This window comes from Onychomys torridus, chromosome 8 (assembly GCF_903995425.1).
Source record: "Onychomys torridus chromosome 8, mOncTor1.1, whole genome shotgun sequence".
NCBI lineage: Eukaryota > Metazoa > Chordata > Mammalia > Rodentia > Cricetidae > Onychomys > Onychomys torridus.
The window spans coordinates 91817013-91838465 of record NC_050450.1 but is presented as its reverse complement, the minus strand read 5'-3'; the positions used below and the strand labels follow the sequence as shown (position 1 = coordinate 91838465).

Here is a 21453-nt window from a genome sequence, read left to right as displayed (position 1 = left end):
GCCTCAGAACCCAGAGAAGGTGCTAGAGTGTAGAGACAGAAGACGAGAGAAAAGGGGGGCTTTTCTGTGTGGCCCTGGGGGGAGCCATGTTGGATGCCGACCTTTCCCCTTTCCTTTCCTTTTCCTTTCTTTTTTTTTTTTTTGGTATGCTATGTGAACACTCAAGTGCTGACCCTGTATTCCCAGCTTGCCCAAAAGATCCTATCTAAGGAACAGAAGTATGCTAGTAATTTCTGTTTACTGAAAATCAGCCATTTGGACATAAGTATTTAAAAGTAATTTCTAAATTATAAAATATGTAATCGTTACCATTATGTTATGCTTATAATTGTTATTAAGCTATGTTAAGCAAGAAACCTCTTAGTATTAAAAATACTTTGTGAGTGTGTGTGTGTGTGTAATTACAGAGCTTCAGAACAATACAACAATTTTGGTCACTATCATGAGGCCTGTCGATGTAGTTTGCGGCTTTGAAGACATGGTACTCACTAGACCTCAGACTTTGTAATGTCTTTAGGTGCATCGCTGTATTTTCATTTGTTTTTGAAGAATTGGGGCCAATTTGTTTTTATTTCTTTAGCAATTTTTGGAGTAAACTTTGTTTGGAGTAGGAACACTGTGTTGTGGAATACAATCCCAAAACGAACCCGGCATCTTGCAGTTTTGAAAACACCTTCACAGGATCTTTTCTTGTTAGATTCTCGGAGCAACCTTATGAGTTGGCACTGTCAAAATTTGGTTCACAAAACAACATTCAACCAACTAAAAAGCCCACAGCCGTCATCATATTTCATGGTGAGGGTTAAAAGCTTCCTCTGGAGATCAGGACAGAGACTAGGCTGTCTCCTTTGGGCCTTCGTTTACCATCATTGCCAGTTGTAGGTGGGGCCAACGTGCAAGGGAAGGAAAGGAATAAAGGCACCTGTAGCCACCACTATGTGGATGGTGTGGTTTTCCTTTGTTGGTGTTTTGGGTTGAACTGGGGATTGAGCCTAGAGACTCGGTGCATGCTGGGTATGTGCTCTACCATTGGGGCTACATCTCCAGCCATAGATGACAGTCCTAAAAACAAATTTATCTATCTGAAAAAAATGAATTAGAGTTAGTAACTAGGTTCGGCAAAGCCGTACCAGAGAAGAGCAATATCCAGAAGCCAGCCTTGTTTCTGTACACTGGCAATGGACAATCTAGAAGTGGAAATAAGGCAACAGTTCCATGTATTAGCATTAGAAATAATGAGCTGAATAGTTCAAAGACCTAACTGTGATTCTTCCAAGGAAGGGTAGATTTAAAAAATGCATGCTTTTGGATTAAGCAATTTTTTTTCCTTGAGACAGGGTTTCTCTGTGTAGTTTTGGCGCCTTTCCTGGAACTCACTTTGGAGACCAGGCTGGCCTCAAACTCAGAGATCCAACTGCCTCTGCCTCCCGAGTGCTGGGATTAAAGGCGTGCACCACCACGGCCCAACCTGCAATGCTTTTTTAAGATGTGATACAAAAGCATAAGCAATCAGGAAAAATGGAATTTTATCAAATGGAAATTTTCATATGTCAAAGGATGATTATGAAAGTGAAGACAACCTCCAGAATGGGAGAAATCATTTGTAAACGTGATACCTGGTTAGCACATATGAGAAAATTGAAGACATATGTTTATATGTAAACTTGGGTATAGAGCCAGGCATGGAGGTGCACACTGTAATCTTGCCACTCCAAGACTGAGGCAGGAGAATCACAAGGTAGAGATCACAGTTGGCTGTGTAGCAAGGCCCTGTCTCAACGAACAAACGAAACAAACAAAACCCCCAAATTCCACATAACTCTTCTGCTTGGATGTTCAGAGCAGCATTATTCTTAAAGCTCCTAGATGGAAACAATCTGAATGTTCGTTGCAGATGAAATGATAAACAAATGTGGTCTGTCCATATGATGGGATATAGCCCAGTTGCAGAAATAATGAAGTATAGATGATATGTGCTCCAACCTGGTTGAACCTTGAAAACATTGCACTAAGTGGAATAGGCCAGACACAAAGCACAAACACCATATGATTGCATTTCCATAGTTGGCTTCTTTTACTCAACATTACATTTTTGAAGTTCTCCGTGTATATACCTGTCAAAACACGGCCCAAGAATGAAGTCGTGTGAGGAGAATTCTGAGTGCTTGTGAGAAAAATCCCAAGGAAACAGTCTTGTGACCTCAGTTTCTTTAGAACATGGGATTGTTCTGGGAATGTGTTTTCATGCTGCCCCCAGGTGTTGTGGCTAGGAGTGGGTTCACTTCAGATCACTCATTGTTCCTTGCTTCTGCTATTCTAGTAAATGTTTACACATGTCCACACGCACCTTGTCCTTGTGACTGTATACAGCTTGAACTTACGAGAATGTAACTCAGGTGATTTTTTTGTTTCTTTTGACCCTTGGAGTATAAATTGTCTGATGCTCAGAATAAAGTTGGCTGTTGCATGAGGCTTTAATCCATCTCACTGACTGGCTCCATTCTCCCAGGTCCCACTGCCTTTAGAACAGTAAACATATACCAATGATTAATTTCTCTCTAATTGCTACTAGTATTTCATTTCATGGCTATGACATAGTTGTTTACCCACTCATCTTTTGGAGGACTTGTGATGTTTTCAGTTTTGTCTTCGTGAATACAGATGCTATGAACCTTTATGTATAGTGTCTGTGTGGACATAAGTTTTCAGTTTCTTGGCCAAAGACCTGGGGTTACATTTGCTAGGCCACATGAACTGTATGAAACTGCTTCATCCTGTTGCCAGTATTTGATGTTGTCAGCCTTTGATGTTCCTGTTTTCTGGCATGGGTTTCCCCAGAAAGACCAAACTGAAAATGTTTTAGAATTTAAATTTATAAAAGAGTCTCAAGATCATGATGGAGAAACCTACAGAGACAACCAAACCAAACAAGTGGGAACTCATGAACTTCAAATCAACAGCTATGAAGCCTCCATGGGACTGGACTAGGCCCTCTGCATAAGCAAGACAGTTGTATAGCTTGAACTGTTTAGGGGGCCCCCTGGCAGTAGGATCAGGATCCATCCCTGGTGCATGAGCTGGCTTTTTGGAGCCCAGTGCCTATGATGGGACATCTTACACAGCCTTGATGCAGGGGGAGGGGCTTGGACCTGCCTCTACTGATTGTACCAGGCTCCGATGACTACCCATGGGAGGCCATACCTTGTTGAAGAAGGGAATGTGGGGTGGGTTGGAGAGTGGGAAGACTGGAGGGGCAGGAGAAGGGAAGAGAGGGGGATCTGTGGTTGGTGTGTAAAATGAATAAAAATTCCTTAATTAAAAAAAAAAAAGAATCTTGAGGACTTGATAGGTGTCAATAGGTTCCACTCATGTGCAGAGTATTTGTCTGAGTTAGGGAATGCCAAGGATATTCCAAGAGACTTTTGAAAATAACTGGCACACCATGCTTCCCATCCCCCATCCCATCATTTCTAGTACCCTACAACTTCAGAATTAAAAAAAAAAACAAATTGCATTTATTTATGTCTGGGGTTGCGGGGTGGGGAGGTGTCTGCATGTACCATGGCCTGCATGTGGATGAGTTTCAAGTAGCCTGGGCTCTTGAACAACAAAGCAAGCACACTTTTTTTTTTAAGCAGAAAATATGGTAGGAGTTTACAGCATCAGAGGTTCTGTAGCCCTGCAGGTGGGCATTTATGATGACATCTCTGTGTGGCTCTGGACCAATCGCATCCCTTGAAACGATCTGCAGTGCTAGTGATAAGGCACTTGAAATGTGGGTAGTGATACTCCAAGATGGAGTTCTAAGTTTTCATTACGTTACCAGTTGTATGTCTGGGGGTCACTTTGTTGAAAAGTGAAGGGTTCCTTTTATCTTTCTCTGAGACAGTCTCATGTTGAAACGGTCTGGGGAGAAACTCGTGGTCATCTTCTTCCTGCCTCAGCTACCCCAATGCTTGGATTACAGATGCGAGCACCCCACCCCTCGCCCCTCAGACACACATACACATAGTGCAAGTGCAATTCTAAACCATTAGTTTTTCAGAAATGATCCTCTAGGAGAAATAATTGAGAGGGGTTTGTCATCTGGCCTGGCCCTGGGGCAAGTTTCTATATTTTGCTCTCCTCTCTCCTGTAGGAATATGCGCGTCTCTGGAGAAATGTAACCAAGGCCTGAGGCACCAGAGGAAAGGCGGTGTGTTTTTAAGGTTATAGTCAGGGTAGGAGGGACTGCTTGGTCAGGAGCCTGTTCTAGTCTGCTAACATACTGCTCTCCTTTTCAGTTCTTCTCTTTCGGGATAGTGGCTCGTGCAGCCCTGGCTGGACTTTAAGTCCCTACATAGCCGAGGACTATCTTAAACTGCTGATCTTCCTGTCTCCGCCTCTCCAGTGCTAAGATCACAGGAGAGTGCTACACTCGCTGCCTCATATCTATTTTCTCGGCTTATTTTGCTGTACTGTTATTTGATTTAAAAGTTCACTCAAGTAATCCATTTTCTTCAGGGAACCTTTACACAAGAGTGTGTTACTTACATTCCTAAACTCAAATACTGTCCAGAGAAATCTTGCTCCAGTGCTCCCCTCCACACACTTTTTTTTTTTTTTGAAGAGCAGCAAATTCTCTGCTGTTGAAAGCTTTTGGAATAACCAGTGGCATAATTACTTACATCGCTGTTCCCTTTGGTTTGTTGACATTGCCTGTCTTTCAAATAGCCAGCGGTCCACAGTGCTCTGTAATGTCCAGCGGTCCACAGTGCTCTGTAATGTCCACTGGTCCACAGTGCTCTGTAATGTCCAGCGGTCCACAGTGCTCTGTAATGTCCAGCGGTCCACAGTGCTCTGTAATGTCCAGCGGTCCACAGTGCTCTGTAATGTTTGGGAATTGAGGTTGTTACAATGAAGACATCTCTATATCCTTAAACACTTTTGTGTTCCAGTAATTCAAACAGCTCAAGTTAATAAAACTACCCATCACTGATTGTGACTTCATGTTTAAAAGGCTGTAGGTCTGTGGTGGTTGGCTTTTATTATTGTTCCCTAGAGGCAAAGCCAGTGTCAGAAAAATTGTGGAATTTTCCCTTGGCACTTCTATGGTAAGTAGACAACTCCACTATTTATAGGGACTTACACTTTGTTTTAAAATGAGATCCCCTGCTTGGCTTACCATAAACACAGATGCTTCTGGGTTCTAATAGGGAGGCCTTTCAGTCATAGCATCTGTTTAAATTGGCCAGCCAGATGCTATCCGCAGATCCCCACCCCACTCCTTATCAAAGGACACGGACAGTTAAACAGGTTACATTTTGTAAAGTTCGTATTGTGTTGGCTTTATCAGTTGTGTAATTTTGTTCTATTTATTGTTTTCTGTTTTTCCATGTGTGTTTGTGTATGGTGTGCATTTGTATATGCATGTTTTTGCATGTGTGTAGGTGCACATGTTTGTGTGTGCACATGTGTTCTGTGTTTACATGTAAAGCAGGAGGACAGTGTCAAGGTTCATCTTCAATTGCTCTTCCTCTTTATCCATTGAGGTAGCAGCTCTCAGCCAAACTCAGCTCCCAGATATGGCTAGACACCTTAACCAGTTTTCTCCGGGGATCTCCTGTCCCCATCTCCCGAGCTGTCTTCTAAGCCCCAAGCTGTGTAACTTTGAACTGTTAAGTCATTTGAGTCTGATTATGTCATATCCTGAATGACCTTGTGCTGTGTACACTTGTTCTTTGGGCGGTTTAAAATGCAGTTGAAACAGGTTTGTATTAATCTGTAATGTTTCAAAAGCACTCACTGTGTGCCAGGCCCAGGAGCGGTCACCAGGAAGGACAGACATGTTCTTAAGACTTGCCCTGTGCATGGTTCTGGCGTGTAGGAGGACCACACGGACATATCCAGGGCTTCCGGTTACCTTTCATCAGTTTAGGTGGGAGAGGCAGCTGTCCAGAATGTCTCCTGGAATAAGTATTGCCTTCGCTGGGGATTGTGGAGTGTATAGGGACTGGCCGAGTAAGGGATGTGAGTTTAGGGGGAGTATCATAAAAGGAAGAAATTTGGGGGTGAAGAGACTCTGGGAAGATAGAAAACTTTAAATAGCTCAATGTGTTTTTGACGGCCGGCTGGTCAAGGTATGACCTTAAGCAAAAGGCTGTTTCATTTGGAAGGTGAACTTATAACCTTCACTCTGTTCATGTCATGGGAAATCAGTGATTTCCAAACATTTGATCATGAATCCCACACATAAAAAGTGTTTATATAACTCCAGTATGTCCATATTATGTATTCACTGATGATATACTAATATTTTATATATATAGTGAAACATACAGAAAAGAATAAGCAAGCTATCGATCCAATGTATAATCTCATGTTTTTACTTTACTAGTAACCCATAAAGTGGTGAGTCATTGTTCTTTGAAATCTTTTGTTTGTTTATTTGTTTTATTTTGTTTTGAGACAGAGTTTCTCTGTATATCAGCTCTGGCTGGCCTGGAACTTGATTTGTAGACCAGGCTGGCCTCGAACTCACAGAGATCCTGCCTCTGCCTCTGAGTGCTGGATTGAAGAAGGGCATTACCACCATCTGGCTGTTCTTTAAAGATCTTGCTTAAATGTTTTTCAATACATCTGTTCAAAGGCCTGTTCCTAAATTTAGCTTATTTTGACACTCCATTTTAGTGGCAATCAAAGCCTAGATCAAAGTAAGGGAATTTGGCTGCACTTTTGAAATGATGATAGTCTGTGTTTTTTGTTTTTTTGTTTTTTTTTTTTTCTAAATCAAACTAATCACCATTTATGGAAATGTTTTCCTGAAATGTGGCTAGTACATTTCCATCTGTCTACTTGTTTTTCTGCAAATTAATCAAAATGCATTACACTTTTCATAGTGCTAATGAATGTGTTCAGAAAAACCCCTGAAAGCCACCAGGTGGATTGTCTTAGAAGCTATTCTGTTCTGTTCTGTTCTGTTCTGTTCCTGACTTTAAAACACACACACACACACACACACACACACACACACACACACACACACGTTTGGAGTTTGTTTTTAGGTTGAATGTATTCATGGGCGTGGAGGTTGAGGATGGTTTCAGGAGTCCATTCTCTCCTTCCTGTGCAGGTCCCAGGGATCAAACTCAGGTTGCCAGGCTTTGGCAGCCAGTGCCTTCACAGTTGAGCCAGTGGTCTGAAGATGCTCTTTTCAATAGTGCTGTCACTTAGCAATAGTACCGTTTGCAGATATCCATTTTTGAAATGCAATATTCATTAGAACAATATTTTTTTTTCCATTTTGGAAAGCATTTTTATTTTATTTTATGGGAAGGTGTAGGGCAAGTTTTTGTCAATATAGTATCTTTTTGGTATTTTGCTACTATAATCTCTTTAGAAACAGTTATCATGTTTGAAACACTCATTTTTAATAAAATAATTATATAACTCGTTCCTGCTTTGAAACCCTTTTTGTTTTGTTTTGTTTTTGAGACAAGGTCTTACTGTGCTTTAGGCTGCCTGGAACTCACTGTGATGTCCAGGCTGGCCTGAAAGCTGTAGTATTCCTGCCTCAGCCTCAAGTCAGCTGCCATTACAGATGTGCACCAACACCTTAAGCTCTTTTAAGTATTTTGTAATTACCAGTCATCCCTGTATGACCTTTAAAAAGGAAAGAAAAGACAAGACAGGCTGGAGCAATAGCTCGGTAGTTATGAGCTCTTGCTTATCTTGACAGGAACAGTCTGGTTCTCAGCACCCACACTGGGTGGCTCACAACTGACCCTGACTCCAGCTACAGGGATCTGACACTCTGTCCTGGCCCCCTTAGGCACCCACAACATGTGGCATATGTCACACAGACTATAAAATACTTTAAAAAGGAAATCTTTTGATAGCCACTACCTCTGTCCATGTGGAGTGTAGGAAAGATTCAATGTTGTAAAGACCTTGTTTCCATAAAATTGACCTCAGTGACATCCTGCGCGCCTCTTTGGTTCTGACCAACCTGGAGCAGTAATTTACCTGTGAATAAGGCAGTAACGGCAGTGTTTTTCTGCACTTCAGGACTTTGTGTCTCTTCTAGGAAAACAAAAATCATTATTTAGAAGAATATTTGACTAGTAGGTGTTGACTAAAAAGGCCATTGGTTGCTGTTTTTCTTTTTGGGTACATCTTATAGTTATTTTTGTTGAGAAATGTTTGGAAGGATTTTTTTGTGTGTGTGGTTTTGTTTTTGTTTTGTTTTCTCTTTCAAGACAGGGTCTTGCTTTATAGTCCAGGCTAGCCTCAAACTTGCAGTAATCTTCTTGCTTCAGGCTGGAAGCTGATTTTCTTTTATCTGTAGGAAATATAATTCATAGCCACTTGGGAGTCTCTTATAGAAAGATGCTTTTCATGACAATTTTAATCAGACTTACTATTTGACTTATTTCATTTTACCAGTCATGATTCTTTTCTGTGAAAGAGACAGAAAATCAATTCAAATAAGCTTGAGCAGAAAAAGAATGTACTGGTTCTACGCAATAGTCTTTGACTTGGTGGTCGGGTCTGTGTTTCCAACTGTGTATTCCTCGTCTGTGGCCTATGCTTTCTCCAGGACACTGCTGTCATTTAAAGTGGAAAGTCTTCATGTAGTAGTGTGTCAAGGAAGAGTGCTTTCTTCTAGTGCCACGGGGGAGGGAAGATAGGTGTGTATGTGTATCTGCAGTCACACAAGCCACAGGAAATGAGAGATGGACAGCTTCCCCAATCAAGGGCTTGCTGCTATCCAGGAGGAGGAAAGACAGGATCGAGAGTAAGGAGCAGGGTCATGCCATGTCCTTTCAGGTTAGAAAGCATGACTTAATCTTGTGTTTCTGATCTTACAGAGTATGCAAGCTGCGAGATGCCCTACTGATGAACTGTCTTTAAGTAACTGTGCGGTTGTGAATGAGAAGGATTACCAATCTGGCCAGTGAGTAGCCATCTGACTTGATTCTTTGAACTTGCTAAGATTTTTATAGAAACTTGCAAAGACTCATTGTAGGGAAACTTTGGGAAATTACCTTTTTTATTACTCTTGCCGAGTTGGAAAATGGAGATGAGAGTTATATATTTCAGTCATTACTATGTCAAACCTTGATACAGTATACATACTACATAGAACCTCTTTAGAAGCTGATTTTCTTAGCATAGACACGCTTGGTACAGGGATCACATAGTGTGGCTGGTAGTCATCTTGCTCTGAAGTCACGTCGTTCAAGTTTGGTCCTCGTTCTGACAGTCACAAACTGATGACCACAGATAAGGCGTTTGACATCTTTGTGTTCCTGTGTCCTGATCTATAAAATGGGGGAGTTGTAGGAATAACTTACTCCGATATAATATTTACACTGGTGCCCAGCATGTCAGCAAGCCCTCCATAATTTTTACTAGTGTGATCATTGTTACTGTGATAATGAGAGAGACGTAAAAGTTGAAGATTTACAAAACCCTCAAATCTTTAAAGGAATTTTCATCATAATTTATCCTAACTGATTCTCATCTCCTACTGACCTTCCAAAGGCGGTTGGTAAGTTCAGTGCCATCTACATCAAAAGGCTGTCTCTGGGGTCTTATAGAATAAGCCTCAGCATGAGCGGAAGATGGTATTGAACATTCTCTGATGGCAAACTGAAGGTAAGATTTTCAACAAATGTACTGAAGTGTCAGTGATCAATGAGAGAGTTTTATGGAATTCTTTCACATAAACTTTCCACTTAAAATATAGTAGACATAAGGGGCTTGTGTTTTAGCAGCAAAGCAGTATATGTAAATACTAACTATAACATTAAAAAATATAACTTTGTAAAAAAGCTACTTGTTGAAAGATAGTGGGTTGGGTGGTGACACATGGCATGGTGTGTGCCTGGCCTGTGTAGGCTCTTGTACAGCTATTCCCATCCCCACCCTCCTTTATATACAAAAGATAGTGCTGGCCCATAACAAGTTGAAGAGTCTATCTCAAAGGACTCATTAGTTTCCTGGGGTAGAAGATTATCATAAGGTGAATTTATGTAATATGTATGTTGTGGATAATGTCTGATGACTTATGAATTGGTCCAGAATTCTTTGAAATTTTGACATCTGTATGAAAGTTGATTTGAGGAAATTTTCATTTTTAATAGCTATTTTATATATTGCTATCATAAATGTTCAAGCTTTGAGAGTCTGACGAAAGATTTAATAAACAACCGTAAAAACTAACAGCTGTATCATCTATATCCTAGCTCATCTACCTTTGGTTCTCCTACATTTATTTTATTGGGATATGTGAAATTACCCTCAGGAAAGGAAATTCATCTTTCTTTTACTTAATAACAAGGACTCTGAATCACTGCTTCAGTTCCCTGTAAACTGGGAATGTCACGAAGTTGATGCATTGAACTGAATGTGCTTAGCTGGATTTGTCTAGGCCAGGTGTCTTTATGTCTAGAAGACATTTGGAGGTACAGTTTCTGGGAACTGAGTTTGTGGTTTTCTATCAGGACGCTCATGTGATGCCATGTTTCTACCTGTGTATGGGAAGAACACGTGTAGAAGACATGTTCTCCTTGATTTGGGGTCCTGATTGTGCTCTTGTCTTTTAGGCATGTGATCGTGAGGACGTCCCCCAATCACAAATACATATTTACACTGAGGACTCACCCATCAGTGGTTCCAGGAAGCATTGCATTCAGCTTGCCTCAGGTAACAAATGACAGCACGTTTTCTTACAGCCTGGAAGTTGCAGCAGAGCCATTTTAAGCAAGCATCGCCCTGGAACTGTATTGACTCATACTGCAGAAAGACACCTGTAGACTGCATAAAGAGTTCAAAGATACATTCTTCTTTGAAAGAGTGTTCATTCATTTTGTTTCAGGGGAGGGCACATGTGCCACAGTGGAGGCCAGAGAATGACTGGTAGGAGTCACTCTATCATGTGGGTCCTGGGTCTCAAGTTCATGTCATTAGATGTGACAGCCGACACTTGAACCTTCTGAACCTTCTTACAGGCCCTAAAGATACATTCTTAATTGTCAGTTATTTACAGCAATACCTTTGCATTGTCTTAATTTTTCTTCTAATTATAAAAAACCTCTGAAGTAATGTCAGTTAGCTCTTGGAAAAGGTGTGATGTTCTTTTGATGCTGAATCCCAGGGTAACAGAAAAATAACACTTTTTTTTTTTTTTTTTTTTTATAAATCGACATCTAATAATAGAGCTTTTATAAGAATTTATTTAACTTTATTTTATGTGCATTGGTATGAAGGTGTCTGATTCCCTGGAACTGGATTTACAAATAGTTGTGAGCCTCCATGTGCGTGCTGAGAATTGAACTCCATCCTCTGGAGGAGCAGCCAGTGGTCTTAACCACTGAACCATCTCTCCAGCCCCCGGCAGAGGTTTTATAATGCTGTAGTGTCAGACCTAACCTTCAAAGAGTAGTTGCTTAGATTACTACCTAACTTTCTGGGCTTCTCTAGAGCTGGGAAGATGGTGCATGTAACAGTGGGCAGGCAGAGTGTGAGGAATCCACAGTCAGGTTTAACTAACATCATTAAGTGTCATCTTGGCCAGATAGAAAGTGGCATTTTACAGTGGATATTTTAGGGGATGTGGGGCAGAGGAAGGAATGTGACCTGTGGGGAAGAAGTTGAAAGGGGAACACTCACTGCACATGTTCGTGGTGTAGCACCTTTTTAACCACCTGCCTCAGAATCCACTGGGGTCACATGAGTAGGCAAGCTGTGAGTTTTCAGCCGGAAGTTATTGAGTAAAGATATTGCTAGCAGTCCACGGAGTCTGCTTAATGGGCAAAGGAATTTATTAGAGAAGGGAAACTTATGATACAGAACAGAGGAATTATTGCAGGGTCCTGGAAGGCTGAGGCACAGTCCCACGCTGTTCTTTCACCTGGTCTGTCTCCAGCATCCAAAACCACGAGGGAGTGAAGAGAGTGTTGTGTACATGCATCCCAGGTCTTAAGGGGCCTGAGCGGCCACACCCCAGGGGCATGTACTTCATGGTCACAGGCAGGTATAACAGTTACCTGCTACCTCACTAGGGGAGGTGCTTCAAAGTCATAGCTAGAACAGCTACCCATTACATCAAGTTCTTTTTCTCAGCAGTCTATGGAATGTTCTCAGTAATAGCTGATTTTTAATCTGTGTCAAGGTAGCCCTTGAATTCCTACCTGCATGCATTCCATCCTGCCTTTTGCCAGTGTAGTCAAGACTGGGACTGGCTTTGAGTGCCTGAAAATTTTTTGGGCAGACTGCACAGGGTAATCCTAACCAGATCATGGTTTGAGTCCCAGCTTAAGTTTCAGTGTGGATCATCTGACTAGTTTTAGTTTAATTTCATGAATTAAATTTGTATTTGTGATATTCTAACAAGTCATACAAAACTAACGGCAGCTGTGTACTTAATACAGAAACAGCTGTCAGAGTGAAGACGGTGAGGTATGTTACGTCATACAAAGCTTTCCACACCAGCCAGCTTTGCTCTAGAAGGACACTCCAGGCACACCAGGCATGCTGGCACACAGTGGCACACACTAAGAAGCATTCCGCCAGGTGGTGGTGGTGCATGCCTTTAATCCCAGCACTTGGGAGGCAGAGCCAGGCAGATCTCTGTGAGTTCGAGGACAGCCTGGTCTACAGAGCAAGCTCCAGGAAAGGCGCAAAGCTACACAGAGAAACCCTGTCTCAAAAAACCAAAAAAAAAAAAAAAGAAGAAGAAGGCTTCCAAGTTCCAGGCTAGCCTGGGCTATGTAGTGGAACCCTGTCTCAAACAACATCAACAACAAATAAAAACCAAATCCCCAAAACAAAAAAGCTTCAAAAATTTCTATAAGGTCTAATAAACATTCATTTTTGGATTATCTTTTAAAAAAGGAACCACAATTTGGTTAACTTAAAATAATAGAAATTTTTTAGGGCTGGAGAGATGGCTCAGAGGTTAAGAACACTGACTGTTCTTCCAGAGGTCCTGAGTTCAATTCCCAGCAACCACATGGGTGGCTCACAACCATCTGTAATGAGATCTGGTGCCCTCTTCTGGCCTGGAGGGATACATGCAAACAGAACACTGTATACATAATAAATAAATAAATCTTTAAAAAAATAGAAATTTTAAACAATATAAAAAAATGTTAAAAAAGAAAATAAAAATGAAAAAATATGATTCTCTCATAGTCCTGAAGGCTAGGAACTTGAAAAGGTATCATGGAGTCAAGCTGCCTCTGAGTGCTCTGGGAAGGCTGACAGAGACCAGCCGGGGATGGTGTTGGCAGCCCCTGACTGGCTTCACTTCAGTTTCTCGACGTTCTCCTTGTGTCCCTAGTCATGTTGGCTCAGGGCTTATCCTCATGTAGTCTGCAAAGACCCTAATTCTAAATGCAGTGGGACCTACAGGTCCTGGGGGCTAAAGACTGGAAAATAGGATGTGGGGTCACAGTTCAGCACGTAACAACACACTGTGTCTGGGCTTTACAGCGTCTTCCTGAAATTCATGGCTATTCATCTTTTTATTTCTCTGATTCTGAGTGACTTGATTTTAACTTGTTTTTTTTTTTTCTCTCTTTCTCATTTATTTTATAGCGAAAATGGGCTGGACTTTCTATTGGGCAGGAAATAGAAGGTAGGTGGTATTTTTTAGCTCTCTAAAGCTGGGTTTCCGTGTTTTTCCGACAGTTATTAAGATCTATATAGTTACTGATTATTGGGCTGTAACCGTTCATCCCGTCAGAGTACCAGTGAGAGCTCTGCAGACAGAGCAAAGGTGTGCTGCCTGTAGCCCGCCTCTTCTCAATAAAGCACGTCCTACGATCATTACAGTTCATCAGCTCTGGTTGCCAGAGCACAAGGGGCTCGGGCCCTCGTGCTTAGAGGGCAGGCATTTTACCAGCTGGGCTGTCTCCCTGGCCCCTGACCATTTTAATCTTTAAAAAAATCTTACTTTTCCTGCCCTCATTCACAGACTCTTAGTCAGTTCATTTGGCCTTGCTCTCTGGTGGGAGATTTCATTGCCTTTCTCATGCTTATTTCTGTTCAGTCTTAGTTTCCTGATTTAGTTGTGAGGAGGCTGGTGGAGCTCAGTGAGTGCTTGCCTCTTGGAGTGACTTGCCCTCTATTGCTGCAATAAAGATGACCAAAAGCAACTTGGGGAGGAAAGGGTTTGTTTGGCTTACGCACTGCTATCACACTCCGCCCTTGTTGGGAGCCAAGGCGGAAAGTCATGCAGGGCAGGAACCTGGAGGCAGGAACCAGAGCAGAGATCACCGAGGAATACTGCTTACAGGCTTGCCCTCCATGGCTCTCTAAGCCTGATTTCTTATACAATTCAGGACTATCTGCCTGGTGGCGGCACTGCCCGGAGTGGGCTGGACCCTCCCACATCAATCATTGGACAAGAAAACACCCCATAGATTTGCCTACAGGCCAATCTAATGGAGGCACTTCCTCATTGAGGTTCCTCCTCCCAGACCAATGTAGTTTATGTCAGGTTGACAACAACTGGCACACCTAACGTGTGTGTGTATATGGCCCTATATTGGATCCCCAGATCATAAGAAGAAACAAAATCACAGGTTGGAAAGATGGGTTAGTGCTCATGAACACAGGAGGACCAGGAGTTCAGATCCCCAGCACCCACATAAATGTTGGATGGGTGTGGTAGCCTACTTATAATCCCAGCATTTGGGAGGAGGAGACAGTAGAGTGAGCTGGCTAGCTAGACCAGCAGAATCAGTAAGCTCCAGGTATAACAAGACTCTGCCTCAATTATATAGGGTGGAAATCTATGAAGGTAGGTTTTCACATATATGTGCATGCACTTGCTTCCCCCCCCACACACACATACTGTGCTCAGACCATATACATACACATGCAAAAACAAATAACAAAAACCCCAAAGATTTATCTAAGGATAGATGAATTAAATTATGACGTGTGTTTTTGTGTGTGTGTCTTTTTGTTTTGTTTTGTTTTCTATTTCATGGATGTTTGGGAGAAGACACTTCACAATTGAAATGTGGTGTTTTGTTATATGTTGCTTTCTTTCTTTCTTTTTTTTTTTTAGCTGAGGATCGAACCCAGGGCCTTGTGCTTGCTAGGCTAAATCCCCAACCCTTGCTTTCTTTTTATACTGACTTTGCAAGCAAGTATCTATCTTTCTTGTGGTTTATGGATAATATTATTGGTCTAGGAACATTCTTTTCTCTTACTATGGAGAAGTACAATCTTCACTGTGGATAACTTTTGAGGTGAAGGGAAAGGTTGGTTGACATAGCCTGTTTCTCTGTTGGTTTTATATGATTCTTAATTTTCTTTTCTAATTGCCTTTTTTTTAAATAAAAGATTTTATTTATTTTTATTTTATATACATTGGTGTCTTGCCTGAATGTATGTCTGTGTGAGAGTGTCAGACCCTCTGGAGCTGGAGTTACAGACAGTGGTGAGCTGCCCTGTGGTTGCTGGGTATTGAGGTATTGCTCTTCCTCTGGAAGAGCAGCCAATGTTCTTATCTGCTCAGCCATCTCTCCAGCCCCTTTAACTGCCCTTTTTACTGCACTCCTACATTTCTCAAAGCACCAGCCTTTCTTTATCTGATCCTTCAAAATAGCTGATGTCGGGGCTGGAGGGATGGCTCAGTGGTTAAGAGCACAGGCTGCTCTTTCAGAGGACCCAGGCTTAGATCACATTACCCAAATAAAGGCTCACAACCCTCTGTAATCCCAGTCCCAGGGGATCTGATGCCCTCTTCTGGCTCTCAAGGGCCTTGTATGCATTGATGCATGGGCATACATAAAGGCAAAATACTTCCATGCTAAAATTAAAATAAGGAAACAATTGGGCTGGAGAAGTGGTTCAGCTGTTAAAGACTAGGCTCACAACCAAAATACTTTTTAAAAAGGGAGAAAAGATTGATGTTGCTACCTCTAGTCTCATTTACTTTCAAGTAGTTTCTCTGTATCTGGAGCTGTAGACTGCCACGTCCCGTCTGTCTCTCTGTCTGTCTGTCTTAGACAGTCTCACTATATAACCCTCGCTGGTTGGAATGTAGACTAGGCTGGCCTCAAACTCACAGAGATCCTCTTGTTTTTGCCTTCTGAATGCTGGGATTAAAATCGTGTACCACCACCATGCCTAGCTGAATTCCAGCCTTTGCTTTACTGTCCCTTGGTACTACATTTGTCTTTTGGGGGATGTTTTTGCCTGGGTTTTATCTGTGGTCATCCCTCCCCCCTTCCTTTTCTGCTCCCCCTTCCCACAGTGGGAGCTCTCTACACTCATCTCTCTTTTCAAGTAACTTGGTTTTCACGGTGGTCCGTCACTGGGGACTGTGTGGTATGATTGTCCTCTCTGCTGTCATGGGCCACTGTTATCTGTCAGCCCAGCGCTTCTGAAGATGTTTCAGAGTTAGTAGCTTTAAACTGGATCAAAGAAGATAGTATTTGAGAGAAGCTGGTTAAGTGGTAGCACACCGGTCATCTCTCTCAGCAGAGTGACAGCAAAGGACTGTGGGAGAATCCCATCCCAGTGGGAATGTTTGCCTAGAAACACAAAAACTTCCTTTTTTTTTCTGAGTTGGAGGGAAGGTGAGCATTTCGGTTACCTTTAGTCGGCTCTTTAGTTATTGTGGAATCAATAAGAGATGAGAAAATTGGGGTAAAAATGAAGGGGCTTAGTTTAGAATCGGATGGAGAAAAATGCAAGAATGCATAGTCAGTGCTTTCCAGCCTAAAAGGATTGCCTGGAAGGTTTATTTTTAAAAACAGTTTCACAGGCTTTTGGGGGATTCATGTGTCTGTGTTTTTGACAGTCACCTTTAAGTGGTTCTTCGCAGGAACATTTTGGGAAACACTGACATAAGTGATTCCCTTAACTATCACCTCTTCACCTGAAGCATCACGCCAAGCTGGGAAAGCGGAGGAGTTAGCACCAAAGTGAAGTAGGTCAGTGCGTGAAGCCAGGGTTCCCTATTCAGCAGAGAGAAAGCAAGTACTTGGTGAAATAATGAGGGTGCATTTGAATGTGGGACCAGCTTCTAGTTTTGTTACATTTATTTGTTGAAGTAGAAGGACAAGAATGTTTTTAAATTTAAATTCAAAAAGACTTATTTTTTTTGTGTATGTGTGTGTGCCTGCTACTTTGTGAGTATATGTTCACCTACATGCATGCTGCTGCCTTTAGAGGCCAAGGGCATTGGATGCCCTTAGAACTGGGTTCCAAGCACTTGTGAACTGCCCTGTGTGGATGCTTGGAACTAAACCCAGGTATTTGCCTTAACCTCAGCTGTCTCTCCAGCCCTTTAATTTAATATAATATTTTATATAATTTAATATTATGATTAATTAACATAATATGAAATTATATATAACTGAAATATATAATTTAATATAATTGTTTTCTGGATGTCAATGGCTCCCATAGGCTTATGTATTTGAATGCTTGATCTTTAGTTGGTGAACTGTTTGAGAAGGATTAAGAGGTGTGGCCTTGTTGGAGCAGCTGTGTCACTAGGGGCTAGCTTTGAGGTTTTAAAAGCCCATGCCATTCCCAGTTACCTTTTTCTCTGCCTTGTGTTTATGGATCAGGACGTAAGCTTTGTTACTGTTTCCAGTGCCATGTTTGCCTGCCTGCTGCCCTGCCCCCTGCCATGATGCTCATGGACTCTAACCCTTTGGAACTGTGAGCCCCCAAATAAAATGCTTTCTTTTATAGGTTGTTTTGCCATGGTGCCTTACCACAGCAATAGAACAGTAGCTAAGACAGTAGATTGTAAATTTTGGTGGGTTAAAAATGTATTTTATGGCTGACATTATGTTGCAAAACAGTTTCCTTCTACCAGAAATGGTTTCTTGTCTAGAATCAGATATTTTTGTCTTTTTTGAGACAGCCCTTGTAGACCAGGCTGGTCTCCAACTCACAGAGGTCCACCTGCCTCTGCCTCAGGTGCTGCCATTAAAGGTGTGCACCACCACCACCCACCTGAGAGTCAGATCTTTAGAGAGGTGAATCAAGGAGACTTTATGGGTCAAATAGTAAGTCAAGTGATCGGTCCAGACTAAGGCAGGTGGGGCAGCTGTGTGAAGCATAGACTAGGGTCTGGCTGATGTGGATGGTGTGGTCCTAAAAGGTAGGAACTGCTTGTCAGTGTCAGTGGTGATTCAGGTGTGCTCTGGAGAAAAGCGATTCAGGGGTTCTGGGGTGGGAGTCCTGGCTGTGAGGCTTTATAGGTAAATCAGTCATTTTAGCGTGAGAGTGTTTTCTGGAAGGATCACCTAGCGTGTCTTCTTTCTGTCTGACAGTGTCATATTTTATCAGATTTAATTCAACTTCCCTGAACCTGGAGTTACAAACAGCTGTGGGGCAGCATGTGCAGGTCCTCTGCAAGAGCAGCCAGTACTCTTAACTGCTGGACCATCTCTCCAGCATTTGTAAAAGTCACTGATTAGTACAATCTCTGAGAAATTCAGCACCTTCTTTTTGAACACCTTCAGACACCTGAGTCTTTGGGACTGGCCATGGTGCTGACCTTCTGGGACACTGTCCGTGGTGCTGACCATAGCCTTGGAAAATGAAGCAGCTTGGTTTTTGCTGTATAGGAACTGACCTTAAATTAAAATGTGTTTAGTAACTACAGTTTAGTGATGACATTTCATATACATATTCATATTTCTCAAGTTGAAGATAGTGCAATATGTATTTTAGAGGCCGTCTTTATTAAATTAGATCAAGATTTTACTCTAATAAAATTGCTATACAGTGTTCCATTTTATGAGTTTACTGCATCTTGTTCCTTTTTCTCCTACTGATCAGTGTTTCTCAGTGTTTGGTCATTGCAAATCATGCTGTAGTTGAGTCTTCCTATAGATCTCTCTGTGGACAAATGTTCAAGAGTGTTTTGGACAGATGCCTGTAATGGAATTACCAACTTGTTTATTTTCACAATGTTTCAAGCTACAAGTATTTTACTACATGGACAGCTATGAATCTCTCTTATAAAAGTCACTCAATGTATAACCATAACCTATAATTGCTACAAAATGTGACAAGGGAACAAAACATCAGAATTGTAGGCAGGAGAGTATTCTAAAACTTTGGGCCGAAACTTGAATTTATTTTTCCATCTTTAGTACATTTTCCAGCCCTTATTGGGGCTCTGTTATTTTGTTTATGAAATATTTAAAAGATATTTGCCCCCATTTAAGATGTCAATCCAAAGTATTTCATTCAAAGAATTACAGAAAGTCTTTGCATACAACTCGAGTGGCTATAATCTATGGAGTAAATTTAGAATAGAAGTGGAGTTTACTAATTGTTACCACTTACCTAATCCAGTCTTCCTGGTGACAGCTCTGACAGCTGAAGGCACAGAGAGATTAAATGATTTATTTAGATTCCAGTAGGATCTGTCCATACACAGACTCAGAATTCTTTTGGAGAGAACGTCTTCATGAACCACTGACGTCTTAGTGTTGGGTGTTTAGTAATGATGAGTCATTTGAAAGCCACACAGTGACTCTTGTTTCGCTCCTTACTATCGGACCAGAGTAACTCATAAATGAACAACACCCCTTGTCCAAAATTAATTTTAAAATCCATTTTGTATTTTTTTCTTCAAGACAGGGTTTCTCTGTATAGCCTTGGCTGTTCAGGAACTCCCTTTGTAGATCAGCTTGGCCTCGAACTCACAGAGATCCACCTGCCTCTACCTCCCGAATATTAAAGGTGTATATCACTACCGCCTGACTTTATTTTTTATATGTTTTTAAGATTTTTTTTTTTTTGAGGCAAGACATATGGCTCAGCAGTTAAGAGAAATTCATTGCTCTTGCAGAGGACCTGAATTTGGTTCCCAGGACCCACTTCAGCCCGCTCACAACTGTCTGTAACTCAAGCTCCGGGATCTGACATCTCCAGCCTCTGAGGGCACTGACATGCACATGCACACACGTGTACTAACACATAAGTTAAACACACATAATAGACAAATCGTAGAGTTTATCTTTCTTCTTTGGCACTTTCATACATGTATGTAATAAAGTTTAGTCATTCTTGCCCTCCTATTATCCTCTTACCCTCTTCCCTCTCTTCAGTGAAACCATTCTCCCCAGCAACTCTTCTACTTTCGTTCTGGTGTGTGTGCGCATGCGTGTGCACGTGCGTGGTGTGCGTGTGTGTGTGTGTGTGTGTGTGTGTGTGTGTGTGTGTGTGCCTGAGTTTATAAGCATTGTTTGCATGAGCATGGGTGGGGGGTTAGTTCCTGGAGCAGGGACAACTTGTCCATGGCTACACCGTGGAAGAGAGTGACACTCCTGCCCGGCTCCCATTAATTGTCATAGTCCTCCAAGAAGAATGGGGACCCTGCGGACCCTCCCCTCTTCCCTGATGAAAGGTTCAAGGGCCCGAGCCTATGTAGGTCTGTGTGGATAACCGGTAATGGTGTGTTCATGAGTTCAAAAGCCGTGTCCAGTCCAGAAGATGCCTTTTAAAACGTTTCCTTACTTAATATTTGTATAAGTGTTTGTCATGGTGTGCATATGGCAGTCAGAGGAGAACTAGTGTGGTTCAGTCCTTTTCTCCCACCTGTGGGTTCTAAGGATTGTACTCGGGGTGCCAGGCCTAGCTGTGAGTACTTTTGCCCTCTGAACTCCCTCGCTGGCCCAGATGTTCTTTTGCAGTCTACCTCCAGGCCCTCTGGCTCCTTCATTCTTTCCAACCCATCTTCTGGGAGAAACATCAAAAAAATTACTTAAAATTTTTTTAATGTTTCTGTGTATGTGTCAGTGTGTGGGTGTGTACACAAATGTAAGAGAAGGTGCCAGTGTCCCGATTGTTGGACGTACAGAGTTGTGAGTCATCCGACACAGGTGCTGGGAACTGCCTAGTCCCTTCTCCAGCCCCTTCATCACCTGTTGTGAGCACTATAGAAGCAAATATTTGGCAGGACTAGGGCAGGAAGCTAGTCCTAATTGCAAGACTGGTTCAAGGCCTTTGCTTGGCCTTTTGGTCTGTGGACTAGAGTGCTGTATGTCTTTTATGTATAATTTCAGTCACAGTTTCTTTTTTTAAATAATTTTTAAAGATTTATTTAATGTATATGGTGCTCTATCTGCATGTACACCACCCGCATGCTAGGATAAGGCATCAGATCCCATTGTAGATGGCTGTGAGCCACCATGTGGTTGCTGGGAATTGAACTTAGGACCTCTGGAAGAGCTGCCAGTGCTCTTAACCACTGAGCCATGTCTCCAGCTCCCGTCATAGTTTCTTTTTTTTCTTTTTTTTTTTTTTGAGCTGAGGATCGAACCCAGGGCCTTGTGCTTGCTAGGCAAGCGCTCTACCACTGAGCTAAATCCCCAGCCCCTGTTATAGTTTCTTAATGGGTTTCTTTGAAATGCAAGGAGAACTTAGACCATTTGAAACATGTGGGGGAAAATGTTTAAATACTTCTAGATTCTA

The 21453-nt window shown here is 41.9% G+C and overlaps 1 protein-coding gene across 1 annotated transcript in view; it reads left to right on the top strand.

Annotated features, from left to right (window-relative positions):
* Nucleotides 1–21453, top strand: part of Nsf (N-ethylmaleimide sensitive factor, vesicle fusing ATPase) — a 138980-nt gene that overhangs the window by 13556 nt on the left and 103971 nt on the right. Inside the window, exons 2-4 of the mRNA XM_036195643.1 lie at nt 8850–8935; nt 10590–10689; nt 13585–13624. Coding sequence (XP_036051536.1) covers nt 8850–8935; nt 10590–10689; nt 13585–13624 — 226 coding nt within the window. The remainder of the gene's footprint in view (nt 1–8849; nt 8936–10589; nt 10690–13584; nt 13625–21453) is intronic.